At 39.6% G+C, this 22,217-nt stretch overlaps 1 protein-coding gene across 1 annotated transcript in view; it reads left to right on the plus strand.

The window, feature by feature from the left end:
• Positions 1–22,217, plus strand: part of CCSER1 (coiled-coil serine rich protein 1) — an 896,462-nt gene that overhangs the window by 322,644 nt on the left and 551,601 nt on the right. Inside the window, exon 8 of the mRNA XM_056106638.1 lies at positions 20,303–20,386. Coding sequence (XP_055962613.1) covers positions 20,303–20,386 — 84 coding nt within the window. The remainder of the gene's footprint in view (positions 1–20,302; positions 20,387–22,217) is intronic.

A 22,217-nucleotide genomic window follows, 5' to 3' on the forward strand; every position in this document is an offset into this window, starting at 1 on the left:
AGATATCTGATAGTACAGAGATGAGGGCACTAGTGTTGCACACAGCTGACCTGGTCAATCCCTGACTGCACTCATGTTTCCCTGAGCACGGGGCTAGGAATACCCTCTACACCACCTGGTGTGGCAGAAATAAACACTCGAGAGTGGGAGAGAATACTGTCACCACACACAGCTGACAATACCGAAACCTACAGGGAAAGAACTGAGCACTTCACCCCCAAAAGCTCTGATTCGAAGATAAATGAGACCACATGCATGCTTTCAGAGCAATTGGAGTCTACTGGAGACAGAGATCAGAAGTTATTCTGATGCAGGCATGGAGCGTGTGATGGATGCATGGTACAAACATGGAGCACAAAGGAAAGACCGTGCACTGCACGAAAAGTGTTGGTGTCTGCTAACGGAAAGGAGCGTGACACGGAGAATGATGAAACTCGGGGACAGGGAGTGAGCTTAAAGTACCCAAGCTCAGGCTTTGTATCTGCTATGCCGAGTAGCAAACTCCAGCACCACTTGCCTGCCTCAGAGACCCAGACCAAGCGAAAATGCATGAAAGGAAGGGATAACTGACCTTCAGACAGATCCTACAGACTTCATCTCAGCAGGCACAGAATTTGGGCACTTTCACGAAGGCTCCCTTAGCAGCCAAAAGCTCAGCCCGGGAACACGGAGCTCATGTACCGCTGGGCTCCAGGGCACCCGGGGACAGAGCCCTTTGCCCTTCATGGCTCATGCACCAATGGACTCACGTACCATGAGACCAACAAATGCACTCAAGATTTTCATTAAGATTTTTAAAACAATCCATGGGTTGAAGTTCTTTTCATGTTTTCGGTTTGAGTAAATGGCATAAATTATTCAGTTTGTCTGTGCTCAGTTTGGCAGGTGTTCTAAGAGTCTACAAATTTATCAGTGAGAACAGATGTGTCAGTGTTTCCCTAAGTCACGTCCCGCTGGGTTAGGTTTTACTGGCACGTGCGTCTCCTGCCACCAGATTCAGAGGCCACCTTCCTCCTGGGACAGTCTGTTACTCCAGGTTAGTTAGAAGAATCAGTGAGGACAGGCACCTCTCTCTCCCTCTCTCCCTCTTCCTTTCTTTCTCCCTCTCCCTCTCTTTCTCTCCCTCTCTCTCTCCCTCCTCTCTCCCGCTCTCTCTCTGTCTCTGTCTCTCTCTGTCTTTCTCCTTCTCTCTCTCTCCCTCTCCTTCTCTCTCTCCCTCTCTCTCCTCCCTCTCTCTTTTCTCTATTTCTCCCTCCCTCTCTCTCCCTCCCTGTCTCTCTCCCTCTCTCTCTCTCTTAGGCATTATGGTTTGCAAAACAGGTAACTGAAAAGTTTCAGGTACATCCCTTTACGTGAGTTCAGCACTCAGTCTTGTTTCCGACCACCATTGTGTTTCTATGTGTTTTATCATGTCATCTGCAGAGAGTAGTAGTTGAGTTTCTTTGGCAATTATGATCACTTTGGGGTTTTTTCCCTGCCTAATTGCAAAGACTTTCAAGATAATATTGAACAATATGGTGAAACATTTGCACACATTTGCCTTGTACCCAGTCTCAGAGGGAAGATTTGCCGTTGTAGGCCATCAAGTATGATACTGACTTTGGCTTTGTTCTACACAGTCATTACAGCCTTATGAACTCTTCCTTTTATTTTTGTTTTTGTATTTCGTTTTCGAGAGGGTTTATTATGAATAGATTTCGATTTTGTCATAGACTTTCTCTGTGTTGATTGACACTCAAATATGACTTCCTCATTTTTATTTTGTGATTTGGGCTGCACCCAGCAGTGCTCAGGCTTTGTGCTGACCCTGCATTCAAGAATCACCCCTGAGCGGGCTCAGGGGACTATAACAGTTCTGGGGACTGAATCTGGGTCAGCCATGTGCAAGGCCTGAGCACTTGAGTGCTTTCCTGGCCCCCATAACATGACCCCTTTGAGATACCCAAATGCCTGAGCATGGAAGCTGACTTGCCAAGGCCTTCTAACATGTTGAGTGAGCCTGAAAGTCAGTCCACACCTTCAGCAAGGCTCAGGGTGACACAGGCTGAGAGGTCCAACGTGAATGGGACTGTGACAAAAGGTCTCATTCACTGACATGTATATTTCCTGTTTCTATTCTCTTAATTTATTATCATTTGCCATACTCCGGAATATCATTTTCCAAACACAATCTCATATATCTACATGAGTAAGCCTCTGCATTCGGCCTGCATTTCTGACCTATAGGAACTGTGAAAGGGTTTAGACAGCAGTCAGTGTCTGATATTCTTATTCATTCTGAGTATAAAATGCTGTCTTTCTCAAAAACCCAAAATACTGGACTGGAGAAATATTTTTCATGTGGCTGAGACCTTTTCTTTCTTTTTATTTTTTTTTATTAGTGAGACATCATGAGGTACAGTTGTAGACGTACAAATTTTTGTGCTCGGGTTTCAATTATACAATGATCAAATACCCATCCCTCCTCCAGTGCCCATTTCCCACCACCACGGATCCCAGTATCCCTCCCACCTTCCATCCCCCTCATCCCACCCTGCCTCTGTGGCAGGGCATTCCCTTTTGTTCTCTCTCTCTCCTTTTGGGTGTTGTGGTTTGCAAAAGACGCAATGGGTGACAATCATGTTTGGTCTATAGTCTACTTTCAGCATGCGTCACCCATCCTGGAAGGATCCTCCCAACACCTTTATTTGGTGCTCCCTTCTCTATCTGAGCTCCCTTTCCCCCTAGCATGTGTGGTTGGCCTCCAAGCCATGGAGTAAAATTCTTGGTACTAACCGGCTGAGCCCTTTTCAACCTGGGCATCACATAGGATCCCCCAAGAATTTCTTGTACTCTGTCTTGAGCACTGGGTCACAAATAGTCCATGATCTCTTCTGGGTATGGTCGCACACCCTCACCCTCAAAGTTTTGGAGACGTAAAGCAAAATAGGAAAATGTCATTGGATTCTGAGTTATGTCTTAGTAAGATTATAAAATGCTTTGAAGGAACAGTTGAAAAAGGCTAAATAGTCTTCAGAAAAACAGCAAGTTAAAACTGAGAAAAGTAAAATAATTGGAAGTTGGAAGAAAGTTTTATTTTATTTCATGTTATATTAAGTGTTACATAGTACCAAATATTTTCTTAACTGTTGGCCTAATATAAAGTGGAAAATAGTAAGTGGAACTAATGAACTGGGTGTTTGGCCTAAGGAGCTGTCCAAATAAAATTTGGAAGATGCGACTTTTTCTCTTCTAACTGCATATGGCGTGGTGAGAGAAGAAGGAAGATTGTAAAGCAAGTGGGAGCAACCAGTACCTGTAATTGCTTTGAAAATTCTTAGACTCAATCACTGTCACTGTCGTTGTCCTCCCATTGTTCATCGATTTGCTCGGGGGAGCCCAGTAACATCTTCACTCTGAGACTTGTTGTTACTCAATAGCAACCAAATTATGTGAGATATACATTGGGCCTGGAGCGATAGCACAGCGGCAGGGCGTTCGCCTTATAAGCGGCCAACATGGCCGACCCGAGTTCGATTCCTCCGCCCCTCTCGGAGAGCCCGGCAAGCTACCGAGAGTATTGGATATGCCAGACACAGTAACAACGAAGTCTCCAATGGAGACGTTACGGGGCCCGCTCGAGCAAATCGACGATCAACGGGAGGGCCTTATACAGAATAGCCCCAAGCAAATATCAAAGCAAGGGTGGAAGAAGATGAATCTGACTATGAAACCATCTGTTAAGCTCTCCAGAAGGGCAAAGCAGCAGGCCCACAGTCCTCTAAGAGAGTAAGGGACTATCCCACTCGTCATCAGAAAGGTCACTGCCTCTAGGAAGCTTACGGGTATTTTTGGTGACCAAGATACAGGAACTCAAGGTAGAGAAGGATTATCTCAAGGGACTTGTAGGTGTAGATTTTGTCAGATGATACAATCCCCAAGAATACAGGAGACTCACTCGCAACTCACTTGAAAGAGCTGTCGCTACAGATGCGTTGACCCCCCAGGACAGGGAAAACAAGATGTTTCAGAAGGAGAAGTGACGCTCATGTGACAGGAAGTGGGCTGGGAGGAATGATCTGGAATCCAGCGGTTGAAAACAAAGGTCATGGGACATTATTACTGGATTGACACGCCTTCTTAAGGAGCTTCCAACAATGGCAGAGTTGTTCCGGTGCTGACTCTGTTCCTACCTCTGAACAGAACCATCTACAGCAGTTCCCCTAGGAATGTTTCTCAGTCTATGGTGGAGTTTTCAGGAGCCACATAAGTTCCATGACGGATTGTCTTCAGGGACTAATTTCTAAAACTGTATCTTAGCTGGGTTTGATCCTGGAGAGAAGTTTACGCAGACTAGATGCTGTACCGGGATTAGATTGGAGGGGGAGGATTGCTGGGAACGGGGGGATATATTTTGCATGTGATGGAATCATGACGCTTGGAAAGCTGGAGGACACAGTGCGTTATCTCTGAGATGGTCACTTCGGAGGTCAGCGTATAAGAGATTGCATTCCTCCAGCCAGACGCTCTAGGTCACTCTCCCTTAAACCACTTTTCAGGGAAAGTTTTGGAGACACTGAAGTGAGTAAGCTTGGGAAACGAGCCTTTCACTTCAGTCTATCTTTGAGATCTTTGGCCCCAATGACTGGCTGATTACAACCTCAGGGGACCTTAAGTATGACACAGTGTTCTTTTACACCTAGAGTTTCAATTCACAGTGGCATGGGAAAACATTTGTCAACTTAATTTATCGCATCATATTCATTGAAAAAGATTAGAATGTATATGTGAGGGGAGAAATGGTAGCAGAAACAGTAATACATAATTTTTTTATCTGTGAAAAATAATGTCTCTTCAGAGATGGAAAACTAGCACAGAATTAACACAAATGATAATTTGATAAATAATCTTCCTTTCAAATATCATTGAGGGATGAAACCTTTATGATTTCTGAAATCATAACTTTTGACTCATTTATACCATCTTACAAATTTATACATGAATTGGTAGAATCAAAACTACTATCCCACACATTTTTTTTTCTCTCCAGCTGGAGATACATCGTGATAAAAATCTTTTCCAACAAACAAAGTCATTGTATTTAGACCTCCAAGCCTACCCGAATTGGAGTCGAGCATCCTCCACCCAGATCCTCCAAATTCCAGTAGGCGGGGGTCACACCCACCACCTCGCCCCCTGGCGCCGTGTAATCCCATCAATGGCCAAGACTCAGAGACTATAAAATCCAGCTCCCGGACATCTTATCAAGACATTTTTTTATGACATCTTATTATCTCATTCCTACTTTGGACAAACTTGCAGGCTATCGAATGTAGCCTGCCCACAGGGCAGAGTCTGGCAAACTCCCCGGGGCGTACCAAATATGCCAAATACCAGTAACAATGATGGGTCTCATTCTCCTAAAGAGCCTTGAATATAATCTCAGGGCTAGGATGAAAGAGACGTTACTGGGGCCTGCTCGAGGCAATCGAGGAATAACAGGATGATGAAATGAAATGAATGAAATGTATTTAGAAGATTTTAGACACCCAAAAAAAAAAACCCCACACAAATAAATGGTAATAAACTCTCTTAGAAAAAGTAAAGAACTCTTTTGAATGCAAACAACTACTAATTATTTTTTTCTCTCAGGACACTCCTTATACATAAAGTTTAGTTAAATTTCTGGTTTTATGTTTTTGATCAGTTCTATAGGTTCTGATATTGGCATGAAAATTTGAGTTTCACAATGAATCCCAGAACAAGATACATATTTTTCTTTTAACACATAGACATGTGTGATGTATCTTCAGATTTTCTGCTATTATTTCTACATTTCTGTGATTTAAATTGGTGTCACCAAGTGATTCTTAGGGCCATCGTTGCAATTGATAGGAGCTAGAACATGTCATCGGCGAAAGTTTTTTCTCTTTGTACACCCAAGTGCTAGTCTTTATCTAAATCCCAGGTGCTCTCAGATTGAGACAAGAAATGATTTATTTCCCACCCATAAAATTTAGTTGTACACTGACTTGGCTGAAAGAACATTTATCTCAAAAATAAAAAAGATGCAACTCTTTTGATTATTTTTTTAAAAGGAAATTATTTTTATAAAGTGTATGACATTTAAACAAAATATTAAATCATAAACACATTCCGCTATGTCTTGGAGAATTTCCGAGCACTCTCCTTCAGAGACTTTGTTTTATGGAAGAGTGATCTTTTGTTTATCATCAACATATTATTTAGAAAGACTACCAATGCTTTCATAAGAGAGGGTATATAGAAGTTTTCCTTTCCATTACTCTGCGTTATCAAAATTAAAAACAGCTTTGGGTAAATGATGGGTGGAAGACTTAGCAAATGTATTCCTATTATTATTGATGTCTGTTTTATATATGATAAGCAGAAAATTTTCTCACATAAAACGTCCGATATAACATAGGCACTGCTGTGAGAATATGCAAATATTTCCATATCATTTGATAAGCTGGCAAAGAATTATTGCTTTCTTCTGGCAGATCAATCAGTCACTGCACTTGCTTTCATACTTGAGAGTGTTCCCATGCCTGGGCTTAAGTTATTGTAGTATTCAAACATTTGAGTTGTGGTATAACCGATAAAATGAAACCCCAAATCATTCTCTAATCTCAAGAACATCCTGGCAGAATTACTGTGACTTGTCTGGTGAAATTGATTTCCTCTTAAAGAAAAGTAGACTTCTTATTGTGTTAAAAAATGATTTTATCTATTAAATGTCTTTTCTTCTGAAGATCTTTTCCTTTTATGACTCAAATGAAAATGTTCTTTTTCCCCTCTAGTTTTTATTTCCTCTGATACTCACTAATCAAAAATATCCACTGCTTAAAAATAAAATGCAGTGTAAAAGAATAATTCTTTTTTTTTTCAAATGAACATAAATGGGCACACATTTCTAGCAGTATCGCTTGCCCTTGTCCTAATGTGCAGTATATACATTGCTTGACTTTTATGATTCTTTTTGCTTTTTGTAAGAGCAACAGATGATAAACTTGGATGGTGAATCTATATTTAATAGGATAGGCAATCAGAATATTTAATATGTGACTTTGAAAGCTGATGTATAGCTTTAGGGAAACACCTGAATTACTTGAGATTTGGAACTGGTGTATTTTCTGTAACATTCCTGTTGGTGATGCTGGTTAGGTTCGTTGATTGTTTTCCTAAGATTTCTCAGGAATAGAGGGATCCTATCGAATTCCTTTTTTACCTTACTTTATTTTTGTTTGTTTTGTTTTGTAACCATTTTGAGGCCTTGGGGCTGCTCTGAGCTCTGTGTGAAGGAGTTGTACATGCAGTGCCCTGGGAAATACTTGACCTTGAACCCAAACCTAGGCCTTCTGCTTGCAAAACAAGAGCTCCATCCTTTGAGAAACATTTTTCAGTCTTTAATACCTACAGACTAGCATTAGTCAGTGGCTCAGGAGTTGAAGGACACTGTGTTGAGTTTTCTTTCCAGCCCGATATTTTTAAAATAGATATTATCCAATCTAAGTAGGTTCTATACATATTCAATGGGGAAAAAAGAATTGGCATCGTCAGCATGTGTTGCTTATCATTAACTAAATCTTTGAGCTTGATTACTTTAATATTTTGTGGTTAGACTACTTTCAGTGAGATAAAAATATTTCACAGTCCGTGCTAGAAATGTTAGTCCCCCCTCCCCAAAATCATACTAGCAGAATTTCTGTGGTAACTGTGGAGAAATGCGAGTCATTTGCATGTGTAGTTCACAAATTTGAAAATAATAATAAATGTGCCAAGACTGCACTCTTACAAGTAAAGTTTTGATTGGATAATTAGACTCTCCGATGTGCTGCCAGTTCAGATAAAAAAATTTAAAACTCATTTCTTTGTCACAGAAATGATGTTTGTGCTTTCCTAACACTATTTAACAATATAATATATGCTAAAATATGTTTTGGGTGCGAGGTAGTATAGTAGTATAATCATTTTCTTTAGTTTTTAGTCACTGTTACTGTTGTCACTGTCCTCCCATTATTCATCGATTTGCTTGAGTGGGCCCAGTAGCTTCTATATTGTGACAATTGTTACTGTTTTTGGCATATTGAATACTTCACTGGTAGCTTTCCAAAAAAAAAAAAAAACAACTCTCACCTCATTCCTTCCACCCTGTGCCTTTCCCTCTGATAACTACCATAGCATTCACCAATTCTAGAACTCTTGCTGATATTTGTGACAATTTGTCTTAGATACTTAATACTCCACATATAAGAAAGAGCATCTTTTTCTTTGTAGTTGTTACTTGATTGTTTTTCCTCTAGCTTTCTCCAAGTTATAGACATACTATTACTTCATAGGGGTCGCAATGTTCAAGAAACAACATCCGAAGAATGATTTTGTGGAATTATCTGTTTACTAACCTTTTCATGCTTCTCTATAGGAGTCGTAAAAACTTTCGCACTGATATCTTTCAAATGAGCCTGAGGTCCTTAAACTTTGGACACAATTATGAGTCTCACCTCCTATGTGCTCTGGTATCACTCTATTTTGAGTTCTGATACTTTGCATTTCTCTCCATGCTGCCATGCCCATCTTTTGAATGCCCTTCTTGTTCATTATAAGTGCCTTTAGCTATGCTGCCTAATGAAATGTACCTCATATCAAGCCTGATTTCTGCCTTCATGTTTTCCAGGCATGCTTGGTGATGAACTTGGCATCTAAAACAATTTCCTATGGAAATAAAACTAATTAAATTAGGCAGTCATCCACATGCCACTTTATAATGAATTATAATAAGCTCATTAATCTCATGTACTTTTGTCCCCCCCCAAAAAAAATCCACTGATAAGCACCTGTATGTCAGAGCAGTTTCTTAAGCTTCCAAATGGCAGCCTCAAAGATTTTATGAAGTTACAGTTTTTAAAAAAGTCACAGAGAGCTCAGTGATTTCAATGAAATGAGTAGCTTCTGAACGCTGCCTGAATTTATGACTGACAAAATGTTTTTTGATTTTACTCTATTTAAAACTAAGATGAGAAAGACAAAAATCATTTGTGGCATCGTAGTAACTCTTTAGCACCTTGAGATAAAATGGAATGAACCCGTTCCACATTTACTTTCTCGAGATTGTATGTGCAGGAAGAGTGAGTACATTGAGATGAAGTGGTAATAGACGAAGCCTGTTTCCTCTCTGGAGAGGTTCAAGAGTATGTGCTCCAAATATTACATCATAGCGATTTCCTTTTGTTAACTCTTCTTTAGATTTGTGATGCTACAACATGGGAATAATAATTCCATTCAAGTTATAATTACATGAAGATGATTGTACAAAAAACAGATAAGGCTGAGATGCAACCAATCACAAATATCAGCAGTGAAAATATATGTTTGAGAAGGGAAGAAAGAGTCTATTTTAGTTTCCTTTTAAGTCGATGTTTCAAAACATAGAAGTTCCCTAACAAGTGTTGTTGGGTATGGCGAGAAACCAACCCTTGTTCATTGTTGGTTGGGACTTCACTTGGTTCTGCCTCTGTGGGAAAGAGTAATAAGATTTCTCAAAGACGGAGGGCCAGCAACCTTGTCTAGCGCACAGCCAACCTCTGTCCAGAAACCACAACTCAGATGCCCCTGGAACACCATGAAGAGCACTATAATGCAACAGTACTTTCATGATTTTTTTTTTTTTGCTTTCTGGGTCACACCTGGCGATGCACAAAGGTGACTCCTGGCTCATGCACTCAGGAATTATTCCTGTTGGTGCTCAGGAGACCATATGGTATGCTGGGAATCAAACCCGGGTCAGTTGCGTACAAGGCAAATGCCCTACCCGCTGTACTATTGCTCCAGCCTCAATGATTTTAAAAAATTAATTACAAAGATGTGATTCCAGAATTAATACAGAAAGATTTGTAGGAATTACCTGAAAATAGGCACATTTTATCTTGTGGAACCAACATGTTGAAAATGGTGATGTACATTCATGAATGGTAGCTATTATCATTAGGTTCTTTAGAGAAGAAGAAGTTAAATGTTTCCTGCTGAATATTTTGTTTTGTATGATACACACTGAAAAAAATCAGAGGATATCAGTAGATAGAGGCTTAATAAATCTATTACTGGGGAAAACAAGGCAAGAGAATTAAGCACTTGCAGTGGAAACAGACTCTGAGATTTAAATAGAATGGAGAGTCGCGGCTCGTGGGGCCAGGGATTGAGAAGAAGCATCTTAGGGACCGTCTGAGAGAATTCATTCATCTCAAAAGCTCTGTAAGCATGGGACTCCATTTCCCACAGCCTATAAACCACAGGACACAAAAGGAGAGAGAGAGAACGAAAGAGAATGCCCTGCCACAGAGACAGAGTGGTATGGGGGAGATGGGGGGTGGGAGGGACACTGGGACCTGTGGTGATGGAGAATGGGCACTGGTGGAGGGATGGGTACTCGATCATTGTATAACTGAAACCCAAGCACAGAAATTTGTAAGTCTACCACTGTACCTCATGGTGTTTCACTAATAAAAAAATAAATTAAAAAAACAACTTGATACCACAATGAGATTAATTCATTGGGAAAAGAAAACAAAGTCCCTTACTCACCGCTGCCACCATCAACTTTGGCATCTGCCAAGAATCCATTGCCATGTTAACAATAACATTTGTTATTAGTTAACTGTGGGTACTTTGAAGCCGGAAAGGTACTTTGGTGTCAGAATGCATAGGCCCAAATGGAAGCTTCATTACCAATTTTCATCCCTTTCTAAACTAGATAATGTGAGAAAGTGGATCTAACCCTCTCAAGTTTTTTTTGTCTGTATAAAATAGATACTAATATTGACCTCCAGCAGAACTTTAGGAAAAATTAAATGATGTATGCTTTAAACATCTAAAACTGTTAAGCATATTGTATGTCCTTGATGAGAGATACAATGTCACATCAGATCGAAACACCGAGACTTTGGAACCAAACAGACCGAATACTACTAGCGGCTAATTCTGGAAGATTGAGCACATTAATTACAGAGTTAAAGTGTTGTTTTCTCAATGTTTCATCACAAAATACAAATTCTTAACTTTTGGTTATTGTAAGGGTTGAGGGGGATAATTTGTTCAGTGTATCTGACATGCAATTAAAACCAAATAAAAGTTAGCTGCTTCCTGGAGTAATATTTCTTTAAATTTCTTCTTTCCTCTCTCTCTATTTAATATCTTAAAAGTAAGGAGAGGAAAAAATTCACTGCCTCGTGATGAATACATTTATTAGAAGACCATTTTCATGTACTTCTCTCTAAAATATAGCACTATTTTTTTGCCTGATAACAGTGTAACTCAAATTATATTAACTTGAACATTATGCTGCTTAAAATTACTACTGTAGGATATAGAAACTTCAGGTCTAACAAAAGTTAATTTGTTGAATCTATATTTTACAAACCACTAGCAATTGGAAGACTATGATAGGGAGAAAATTTATTCTCAGTCCCTGTGTTCATCAGTCTCTGAATAAAAAGAAACACAATTCCAGCATTTGAAAAATACATTGAAGAAGATTAATTTGAAAATAGAATGTGCATGAGTGCATGGATAGGTGTAGCTTTTGTCTGATGATTGCAAGTAAGCCTTGCTATAAATATACCTAAGAAGCAAAATTTATTTTAATCACATTCTCCTTTAAAGGCATATACAATTTTGAAAACACGTTTTAGTAGAAAACTGAACCAAACCCAACTCGCAAACAAATTTAAGGAAGGAAAAAATAATTATTATTTACAGAGACAGCAACCTTGCAGTGATATACTGCTGAGAGTGTTCTTGGCCATGGGATGGGGCTCTGTTCAGAGTCTACTCCAGACTGGGTTCAGGAGTATCAGGTACCATATGAGGGTACCCTCTGGTACTCCTGGTACCATATCATTTTGGTTATCTATGTGTAGACCAAGTGTCCCATCTGTCCAGCCCAAACTGATTTAAGTTTTCTGTATTTGTAAAACAAATATCTTGTATTCTTTTATTATTATTATTATTATTATTATTATTATTATTATGAAGAAGCAATCTTCTATTTGGGGAGGAAACCCAATCTTATGTGACAAAGCCAGTGAACTTCCTGCAGGATTAGACCAGAGGGAAGTCTACACCCTCACAGTGCTGATCTCTAGCTGGATTTATTCCCGTGACTTGTCATTCTTGTCTAGGATAGCACTGTGAGGCTGGTTGTTAGAACACATTGAATGAAATTTCATTTGCTCAATGAAAATTATGTTGCATTAAAATACGTGTGAGTGCTGAAAGTAGACTATAGACCAAACATGATTGTCACCCATTGCCTCTTTTGCAAACCACAACACCCAATAAGAGAGAGAGAACAAAAGGGAATGCCTTGCCACAGGGGCAGGGTGGGATGGGGGTATGGGGGGTGGGAGGAATGCTGGGACCCATGGTGGTGGGAAATGGGCACTGGTGGAGGGATGGGTACTTGATCATTATATAACTGAAGACATAACTGAAACCCAAACACAAAAATTTGTAAGTCTACAACTGTACCTCCTGGTGTTTCACTAATAAAAATTAAAAAACAAAACAAAACAAAAAAAAGTGTGAGTGTGGGAGCCACACATGTTGATACTCAGGCATTGTTCCTTACTCTGCTCAGAGATCAGTCCTGTGGGGCTTCAGGGACCACATGGGGGATTGGGACTCAGACTGGGTCAGCCACATGCAGGGTCTGGCCTTATCCCCTGGACTAGATCTTTGAACAACATTACTCTTTTTAGACATTATTTCAGGCAGTAATTGAGTATCTTCCTAGAAGACTTGCTGTGATCCAGAAGCTGTTATGCCTTCCCCCCCCAACCCCCTTTCACCCAACAATTTTTTGGCATATAAAATATGTATAAAATCAAACATTTAATGATAACAAATCACCACTTTATGTTAAAACAAAACTCTGTATGTGTTCTCTGAATTCTTGGCCCATTGAAGACATTTTTAATTAAGTGACTAGAATAAAACTTAACCTTCAGGAGACAGAAAGAGAGAGCAATTATTAGTTTATTTATTCATGGTGACAAAGATGAAAAGGAGGGTGTTGGTTCTCTAACTTTGCTCCTCTTCCGGGAATCTCATGGATAAAAGAAGAGAGTCAGTATAGAAGTCAAAACTGCAAAGCATTTGTGTGTGGATTTTGTGCGTTTATTTAAGAAAGATGGAGTGATAGCACAGTGGTAGGGCATTTGCCTTGCGTGCAGCCAGCCCGGCTGAGCCGGGTTCGATTCCTCCACCCCTCTCACAGAGCCTGGCAAGCTACCAAGATATATTCAATATGCCAAACACAGTAACATGAAGTCTCACAATGGAGACGTTACTGGGCCCGCTCGAGCAAATCGATGAACAACGGGAGGACAGACAGACAGTGTTTTAAGAAATTCCAGTTTAAGGCTTGAAGAACCCTTCTAGAACTGCCCTAAAATTATCCCAATTTTGGTGAGCTTCCCTCACATACCAATATTTGGAATATTCATTAATGAGTACTTAAACATTAATGCTCACAACGGTATATGTAACTGATTCTGAATATTTTCTGAAAAAAAATTGCTTTTCTCTAAGTAGGAATAGGCCATGGAAATTGTTTGCTATCTGAGGGTCGTTTATATTATATTGTGGTCACAATAAGAAAAATTGTAAATTATGAGTCCGTGCACTCATTTTATTCTGATAACTATAGCTTTATTCAATTGACTTCAATAACAGCATGAGTGATATTGGCAGTAATGTTAGAAAGATGAAAAAAGATGGATTCCAATACATACCTCAGATTGGGTCTCATTAACTCGGGGGACTGAGGTGGAGATGAGGAGTCTATAAATCCTTAAAATCCTTCTCAAATGATTTACATAAAGTCTTTATTCACTCCCTGTTGAAAATGATCTAGTAGTTCAGTATTGACTTCCTTCAATATATACTTTTTCTTATCCTTTCTTTTTTTTTATATAATATTATAATCCTGTGTCTTATCTGACTCTCTTCTTATGCTTTCAGATGTTTGCACAGCTGGGCAGAAGTAAAGTACAATAGAAGAATGGAAATCATATTTAAATTCACAGTCAATGTGAAAGGAAAACTCTATTAAATACTTCCAAGATAGCATAATAATACCATTAAAATACAGATCTCTCAATATGGCAAGTTCCAAATAAAAATCTCATGAATTACAATTAGAATGTATGTGTTCAGACAAAGTAACGACAGTTGTTGAAAGAAATAAGACACCAGTCATGTCTCTGCGATACACTGCTTTCTAAATAAATTTCAGTGCAATGTTATTTAAGCCTGTGGGTTAACTCGGTGTATTTCCATGTTGCATTTATTTTCTTTATATATCTGAATCTTTGACGCTAACATCTTTTTTTTAAATTTTTATTAGCAAAATACCATAAGGTACAGTTGTAGATTTACAAATTTTTGTGCTTGGGTTTCGATTATACAATGATCAAATACCCATCCCTCCACCAGTGCCCATTTTCCACCACCATGGATCCCAGTATCCATCCCACCCTGCCTCTGTGGCAGGGCATTCCCTTTTGTTTTCTCTCTCTCCTTTTGGGTGTTGTGGTGTGCAAAAGAGGCATTGAGTGGCAATCAGCTGACATCTTTTTTAACTAACTTTTCTTTTTCTTTTTTTAACTAAATTGTTCATTTTTAAACTTAACTACTTTTGCTTTCCTTTGAAGAATAGTTTCAAAGAGGCTAATAATTCTTTTTTCTGTAGGTGCTTGTAATTTATCCTTTATTTTTCTACTTAACTTTTGGATGTGTAGTAAATACTCATGGGGTTTTTAATTTTCTTTGGCCGGGGAGGTGTTTATGTATAATTGTTTACAAACTCTGCCTTTCGACCTCCTATACATACACACACATCTGATCTTGACTACTTAAGGAAGATCTTTTTCTTCCTCCCCTTTGATAAGATACTACTCCTTATTAGAACCAATTCCCAGGTGTGTGTGTGTGTGTGTGTGTGTGTGTGTGTGTGTGTGTGTTTAAGCCACACCAGCAGTGCTCAAGGCTTCCCCCTGGCTCAGGAATCACTTCTGCCTGGGCGGGATGACCATATGGGGTATCAGGTATTGAACCCGGGTCAGCAGCATGCAAGGTTAGCACCCTCCCAACTGTGCCATTGCCCCAGTCCAAACTCTGGGGGTTTTAGCATGCAGATTCAGAAGGGAAGCTGGTAGCAAATCGGCTTCTAAGCATGGATGCAGGGTACTTGGCGTAGTGGCTAGAGCAAGTCAGGGAAGCTGCAGAGTAATGGTCATCATTATTGTTGTCTCTCTAGCAGAGATACCCAACAGAGACCAGTGAATGTCTCTGGTTGTTATGAACGTATGTGTTAGACCTGGGTGTTTTCTTTTGGAAGCATTCTATTCCATGTGTGTTATGCATTATTCAGTAGGTTATATAATTGCTAAGTCTCTTTGAACCTTTATTTTTCATATATAATTTCTAGGAAGTAGAACTTTTAATATTGTAAACACACCGATGAATGTGTTCATGAAAATGAACAATTGAAAAAAAATACAATCACACATAATCCCCAGCCTGTATAAAATGATTGCGATAATTTTACATAGTGTCCGGTTTATGAATCCTAGCTGTTTCATTTAGAGTTCCATTGATAAAATGTATTTTTCTGTCATGTAGACGCTGTAGCCATCATTCTTAAAGATCACATGAATGCTTCACGGAGTAACTTCCCATCCTTTAATGGTAACTCTTTAATGTACCAGTGAGACACCCAGGCCACCAAACACATATTCAGTATATGCAGGTTCCTAAATCCAATCTCTATACCTCCAGGTTCCCAGGCACTGTACCCATAGTTCTTAAAAATGAAATCCTGTAGAAATCGTAAATCTTCTTCTTGTTTGGGGGCTGTAACCTTCAAAGTGCAGCGTCTCTTTCAAGCCCACTGTTTGGAGGTCAACCCCACAATGCTCAAGGACCATGCAGCACTGAGGATCAAACTCGGGGACCTACCCCATGCAAAGCGGCATTTAAGCCCTTTGAGTCATTTCTCCTACCAGAAATAGTAACGTTCCAAAGATCTCAAAATTTAGACCTTCTAGTGCTGAGTGTTTCTACTATGCCTCTCAGGCATTCAGGAGGTATTACAGTAGAGTGAGGATGGAGTATGTATACAAAAGCATTCAGTTATATTTTCTAGCATTCGTGGAGGTGACTTTTTAAATAATGTCTTATTATATGTGGAAAACAAACGGCATAATTGCATGTCTCCATCAGTGTCACTGTCCCCCCGTTGTTCATCGATTTTCTCGAGCGGGCCCAGTAACGTCTCCATTGGAGATTTTGTTGTTACTGTGTCTGGCATATCGAATAATCACGGGGAGCTTGCCAGGCTCTGCTGTGCGGGCGAGATACTCTCGGTAGCTTGCTGGGCTCTCCAAAAGGGGTGGAGGAATCGAACTCGGGTTGGCCACAAGCCTTGAACTTGGCTGCGTGCAAGGCGAATGCCCTACCCGCGTGTGGAAGTCAAATGGTTTGACTCAGATGAGATTGCTTTGCCTTGCCACTCTCCTCAGCATCAGGTTGCTGGACTAGGCTGGTGCTTCTTTGGTATTTGGTGCTCTTGTTGTCTCACACGTTGTCTCGAGTGTGCACCAGGGTTTACAACCGTGGCATTATTCTCATCTGAATGATTAAGTCTGAGTGACATAAGGCAGAGTTGCTGGCACAGATACAAATGTAGGTAGGCTTCCCAAAGTAGCTCCTAACTTGCTCAAGAATCAAGCCCTGGGGTAGGGTGACAGTGCAGCTGGGATGCCGTCTACCTTGCAAATGACTGAGCTGGTTTGATCCCCACCACCCCATATGGTCCCCGAGACCCTCCAGGAGTGATCCCTGATCACAGAACCACGAGTCAACCTGAACACCACCAGGTGTGCACCGCACTGCTCCCCCCTCACCGCCCCCCCCACATGAACCGAGTTTTGTCTGAGTAAGCAAAGATTAAAATCTGCTTGATATTTACAAATTTAAGTGCTGTTAGCTGTTAATGAATCTATCCCCAGTATTGCTCTGTACTAGAAATAAGAATAAGCATTTGGAGAGCTTAGAAGGAGAGATGGAAAAAGTCATGAATTCATATTCTCTCGTTTTTCCTTTCCTTTCTATTTTTCCATTTGCTAATATTAGAAAATCACATTACCTGTTCATATCTTATCTATAACAAGGTATAGGAGTTGACAATTTTAAGTCTAGTACTGATTTTCTAGGGCTTCTCTATCAAAGGACTGCATACTGAGAAGACTATTCTGAGATACAAAAGAAGTGGTTTATCTTAGGGCTAGCAGTTAGAATTCGGAGACATTCTAAGACATTCTGAGTGTTGTCATGACTGGTCCTTTGTGGGTCTCCCACTCCCTCTTAATTCCTTTAACTCCAGTCAAACTTCTCCCTTAGAAGTTATATTAGGGGCCTACCTTTAAAAAAAAAAAACTTAGTTGTGTTTGCAGTGACTCTACTTCCAGGTAGTATCACAGTCTGAGGCACGAAAAGGGTGAAGTCAGTATTCCGACATGAATTTTGAGGGGACGTGTTCAATTCTTAAGAGTTTGTTAGACAGTGTTAGAAAGAGAATCCTTTATCACTGAAGTACCACAAGCAAAATACTATTGCATCTCTTTCTGCTTCTCTTCCTTTACATGGACACTTTTCTACCTACTGAAAGCTGATACAGTTCTCTTTGTACTAGACAACATCCCAATACACCTGCAGATGGCTCCTTTTGAGGGATTCTTTCCACCACCTGAATTGTTAATCCCTTTTCTCCGTGATTCTTATCAGTCTCTAAATTGGCCCTCTCTCTTTTTTTCTTTTTTAATCTAACACAGACACAGTGCACCTATATTGATAAATTCTTGCAAGGAGCTTGCATTTGAACATTATGTGGCGGGTAATTCCTGTTTCTCCTGTGTATTCAGTTTAATTCTGATGACCTGTAGTCTGAATTCTGCCTCCAACATGCCACTTGAAATAGCTTTGTTCACTTCCAAAAAAGTATTTTAGTCTTAGGCTAAGCACTCAGTTTGCTTCATCTCTGTGACATCTGATGTCGACAGCTCCATTCTCCTTCATTAGAACAAGCCTTCATTCTCCACCTGTTCTGTTCTCAGCGACTTTTTTTTTGTTTCTCAGCACTGATTTTTGTACCTCATCTATATTTTATGTAACTGATTCCTATTCTCTATTTCCTGACCAGATCTTTCATCTCTGAGCCTATGACTACATAATGAACGTTTATTACTTTTCTTTAGCTAGATTTTGCGGGGCCACAGCCTGAGAATCATTATCTCCTAACACCATCGGTGGGTGATCCAAAACTAGCACCCAGCACGAGGAAGTCAGAGAGGGACCCACAAAAAAGGGCGTGTCTGCTTCCATCATTTTCTCATCTTATGGCCTTTCCGTTTTCATGAGTGAGAAATGTGCTTGTAAGTCAGGATGCAGCCCTGAATATGGGAGACCAGAATCTACCGGAGAAAGTCAATCATGATTTATTACCAAATTCACCATGTTTTTCCCAGCTAGAAGGCAGGAATTATATCCATCATAATTATGCCTGGGGAATCTTCTGACTCAGATTTCTAAAATCTAGTTTTAAATTATTTTAAAATGCGTAGTATAAGGTTTATGTGTCATCCCCCACCCCCACAAACACTGTTTCCAATATTTAAAAATTGGTGGTTCAATAACAAAAGGGAATGCCCTGGAGATGGGGGGTGGGAGGGATACCAGGATCAGTGGTGGTGGAGAATGGGCACTTTTGGTGGGATGGGTGTCCGATCATTGTATAACTGAAACCCAAGCACAAAAATTTGTAAGTCTACAACTGTAACTCATGGTGTTTCGCTAATAAAAATTTAAGGAAATAAATAAATAAATAAATAAATAAAAACTGGTGGTTCAGTTTGAGGTCCTGAGAATGTGGTGGTGCTGGGTGCTGGGGTGTACCTGGGCCAGCGAGTTTCAGCCTAGAATCACTGAGCACAGCCCCAAGCACTGAGCCAGAGCAGCCCTTGAGCAATTCTGGGTATGCCTCGCTGCTAGAGAGAGGAAGTGATTCCATATTAAATGAGTAGGGGTACCATAAATACCTGTTTACAAATTTATCGGCAGCAAATAAAGCAAATGCTAAAGATAGAAAAAATCAGTTTAAAATATCTTGCAGAACATCAGAAAAGAAAGATGAGGGAAAGAGGTTCTGGGCTATGTGTCAGTCCAAAGAGCTTACTCTTGGCTCAGTGCTCAGGGTTCACTTCTGGTTGAGATCAGGTTGACCATATGACCATATGTGATGCCAGGGATTACCAGGTCAGCTCCTTGTAAGAAGAGCACCCTCACAACTGACTCTCTCTCTCTCTCTCTCTCTCTCTCTCTCTCTCTCTCTCTTTGTTGTGCAAGTGAGTATTGAGTTAGTGAGGAAATGAGTGAATCTTAACAAATACTAAAAATGTATTTAAAGATTTGTTTCCAAATTTGGCCCCAACTGCATAAGAACTGTGAGTATAGGGTGTTTTCCTGGTGACTATTTTCGGAAGTATAGAATAGAGTGTAATATTAGAAGTGAAATCTTGGAACTGGGAGAATGTTCGAATGAATGTTGAATTAGAAAAAAAATATAGGACAGTGCCAGTGTATGTTAAGTGAGTTAAGTAAGCATTTGTAAAAATAAAGCTTTGAGAAGATAGTTCTGAGCGAATTGTTTGGATATGAGAAATATAATCGCAGAGCGATAGGGGTTATATATATAAGTATATAAGTAGAATAAAAGTAAACACCAGGATAGAAATTTCTTCTAGTGAATGATTAAAGTGAAAGATAAATGTGGAGTTTGGTTACACATTTACAGTAATGTAAGAAAGAAAATGGTAGGTTACATTTTTCTTTTAGATCATGATTTTATTCCACTAATTATGCATGTTCTGGGGTGAAAAGACGATTCCCTGGTTTCTGTCTTAGGCAGTAGATGCTGACATCCATTGATGGAGATAAAGGACAATAAAAAGTGTGTGTGTGTGTGTGTGTGTGTGTGTGTGTGTGTGTGTGTAAATATTTAACATACCTCTTTGGAAGCATGAGCTTGTTTATGTCATAGCTTTGAACATATGAAAAAATATCTCATGTTAGAGGAAACTTCAGTTTGATTAGTCAGATGCAATGACCTCCCACTGTGATGCCAGCTTTCCTTATCAAGAGCAAAGTGAAAGGGCTAAGCCTGCTATTCCTTTTTTTTATGTTTTTATAGGATATAATGAAAGATGAATGTTCCGTGCTGAAGCTGCAGCTGAAAGAGAGGGATGAACTCATTTGCCAACTTCAGGAAGAGCTGGTGAGTGACCACAGTATTTGGACTGCAAAAGTACTCTTGTTGCATGGTTATTTGCTGTAAATCTTAAAAGACTTTTTAGCATTAATGCAATTAGCTATTCATATTTAAAAATAAATTTAATGTGATGAATGATCAGTTTTATAATTCTATAGAAATAAAACTTTGAGGAAAATGTTCGGATAGTAAATAAAACTCTACAGATTGTTGACCCGCTAAAGAGTAGAATGTCTGAGATTATGTATGGAACCTTATGTGACGGTTCATCAGGTCACCAAACCAGAGTTAGAGAGTTCAGTTGTATTTGTAGCCCTATCACAATCCATTTAGATTAAGGGCCACATTTTCATTTGTAAAGAACGTCATTTAGCCTCACACTGTTGCATTGAGATATAATATAAAGTCAAGAACAAAGACTTACTTATCTTGTAAACAAAACCAGATTTTCATTTGATAAAGCAAATTAGGGTAATCCAATGTGGTACCATAGTGGGAGCTTACAGAAAGCCACTTGTGGAGGTGCTCAGGGCTAACGCTAGACCCTCTGCTTCAGGGAGGTCCCTGCTGTGCTCTGGGGATCGTTTGTGGCTCCTGGTCTCAGACCAGGCTCACGCCAAGTGTTTGCGTGTTAGATGAGGACTCCAGCCCCTGACCTTTCTCTGTGGCCCACACTGAGGCTTCTGTTGGTGCAGGTGTTATCACAGAGTCCCCAAAGTGTAAAATCATACAGAAATACCAAGTGAGTATGCTTTTCCAATGTCCTGAATGGGACATCAAAGGAAATCTAAATTATAGTGATTAGGGAACATGAGCAGCAGGGAACATTCTTTTTCTAAATAATTCATTTTCAATTTTGCGTAGGTATATAAAAATGGAATAAAACAGATTGACACTAGCAAAATGATGATTCAATAAAAACACACTCATTATCTTATATACAACATTTAAATAGTACTTTTAGCTCACAGTGCTTTTTTCTTAGTAGACAATACTCCTTATTATTTAAATTCTGAGCACAGAGCCAGGAATGCCTGAGAGAGTCACCGAGTTCTGGCCCCCAAAGCCAAAATGTAAAATAAACTAAAATGGAAATAAATTCAGTTGTTGCACATAACTTTTTCTAATGACTTACCTAAGGGAGTGATATGTTCTTCCTTAATTCTAGCAGGTACTTTGTAATAGTACTTAACCTATTCAAGTGTTCCTTCAGATCTTAGATTTTTTTTTCATCCTAAGACCCCTTTAATATTCTTATTTGATCTATAAAGCAACCCTTTATATTTTTCTGTTGGTACTGAACCATTTGGTCTTTAGCTGAGAATTCTCCTGCTAACATTCTAAGCCATTATTTGATTTTCAACGTGATACTTTGGCAGTCTAAAAACTATTCAAATTCATTTTGTTTTAATCTAGCAAATATTGCCCGTGTGTTGGCTCTGTATATTAACTGTCCCTGATATGGTTTCTCCTTTGCCACTAGTGTCCTGCAGTGTTTTTCTGCACTTGGAGTGTCCTTTCCTGATGTTTTGCTTCTCTTCCTTCTAGAGCTCATGGGTATCTTAAATATGCTACTCTGGCCAGAGGCATAGTACAGTGTGGAAGGCACTTGCCTTGCACGAGGCAAACTCAAGTTCAATCCCTGACATCCCATAGGGCCCCCTGACCCTGCCAGGAGTGACCACAGAGTACAGACCCAGCAGTAAGCCCTAAGCAACATTGTGTCTGACCCCAAAACAGCAACAGCAAAATGTTTATCTATATTTATTGATTTCTTTTCTTTGTGCATCTCTGTCTCCGTGCTCAGTACTTGGGTATAAGATTTGGACAGTTTAAC

The sequence above is a fragment of the Sorex fumeus genome, unplaced genomic scaffold (genome assembly GCF_029834395.1).
Source record: "Sorex fumeus unplaced genomic scaffold, SorFum_2.1 ptg000136l, whole genome shotgun sequence".
In the NCBI taxonomy this organism is placed as follows: Eukaryota; Metazoa; Chordata; class Mammalia; order Eulipotyphla; family Soricidae; genus Sorex; species Sorex fumeus.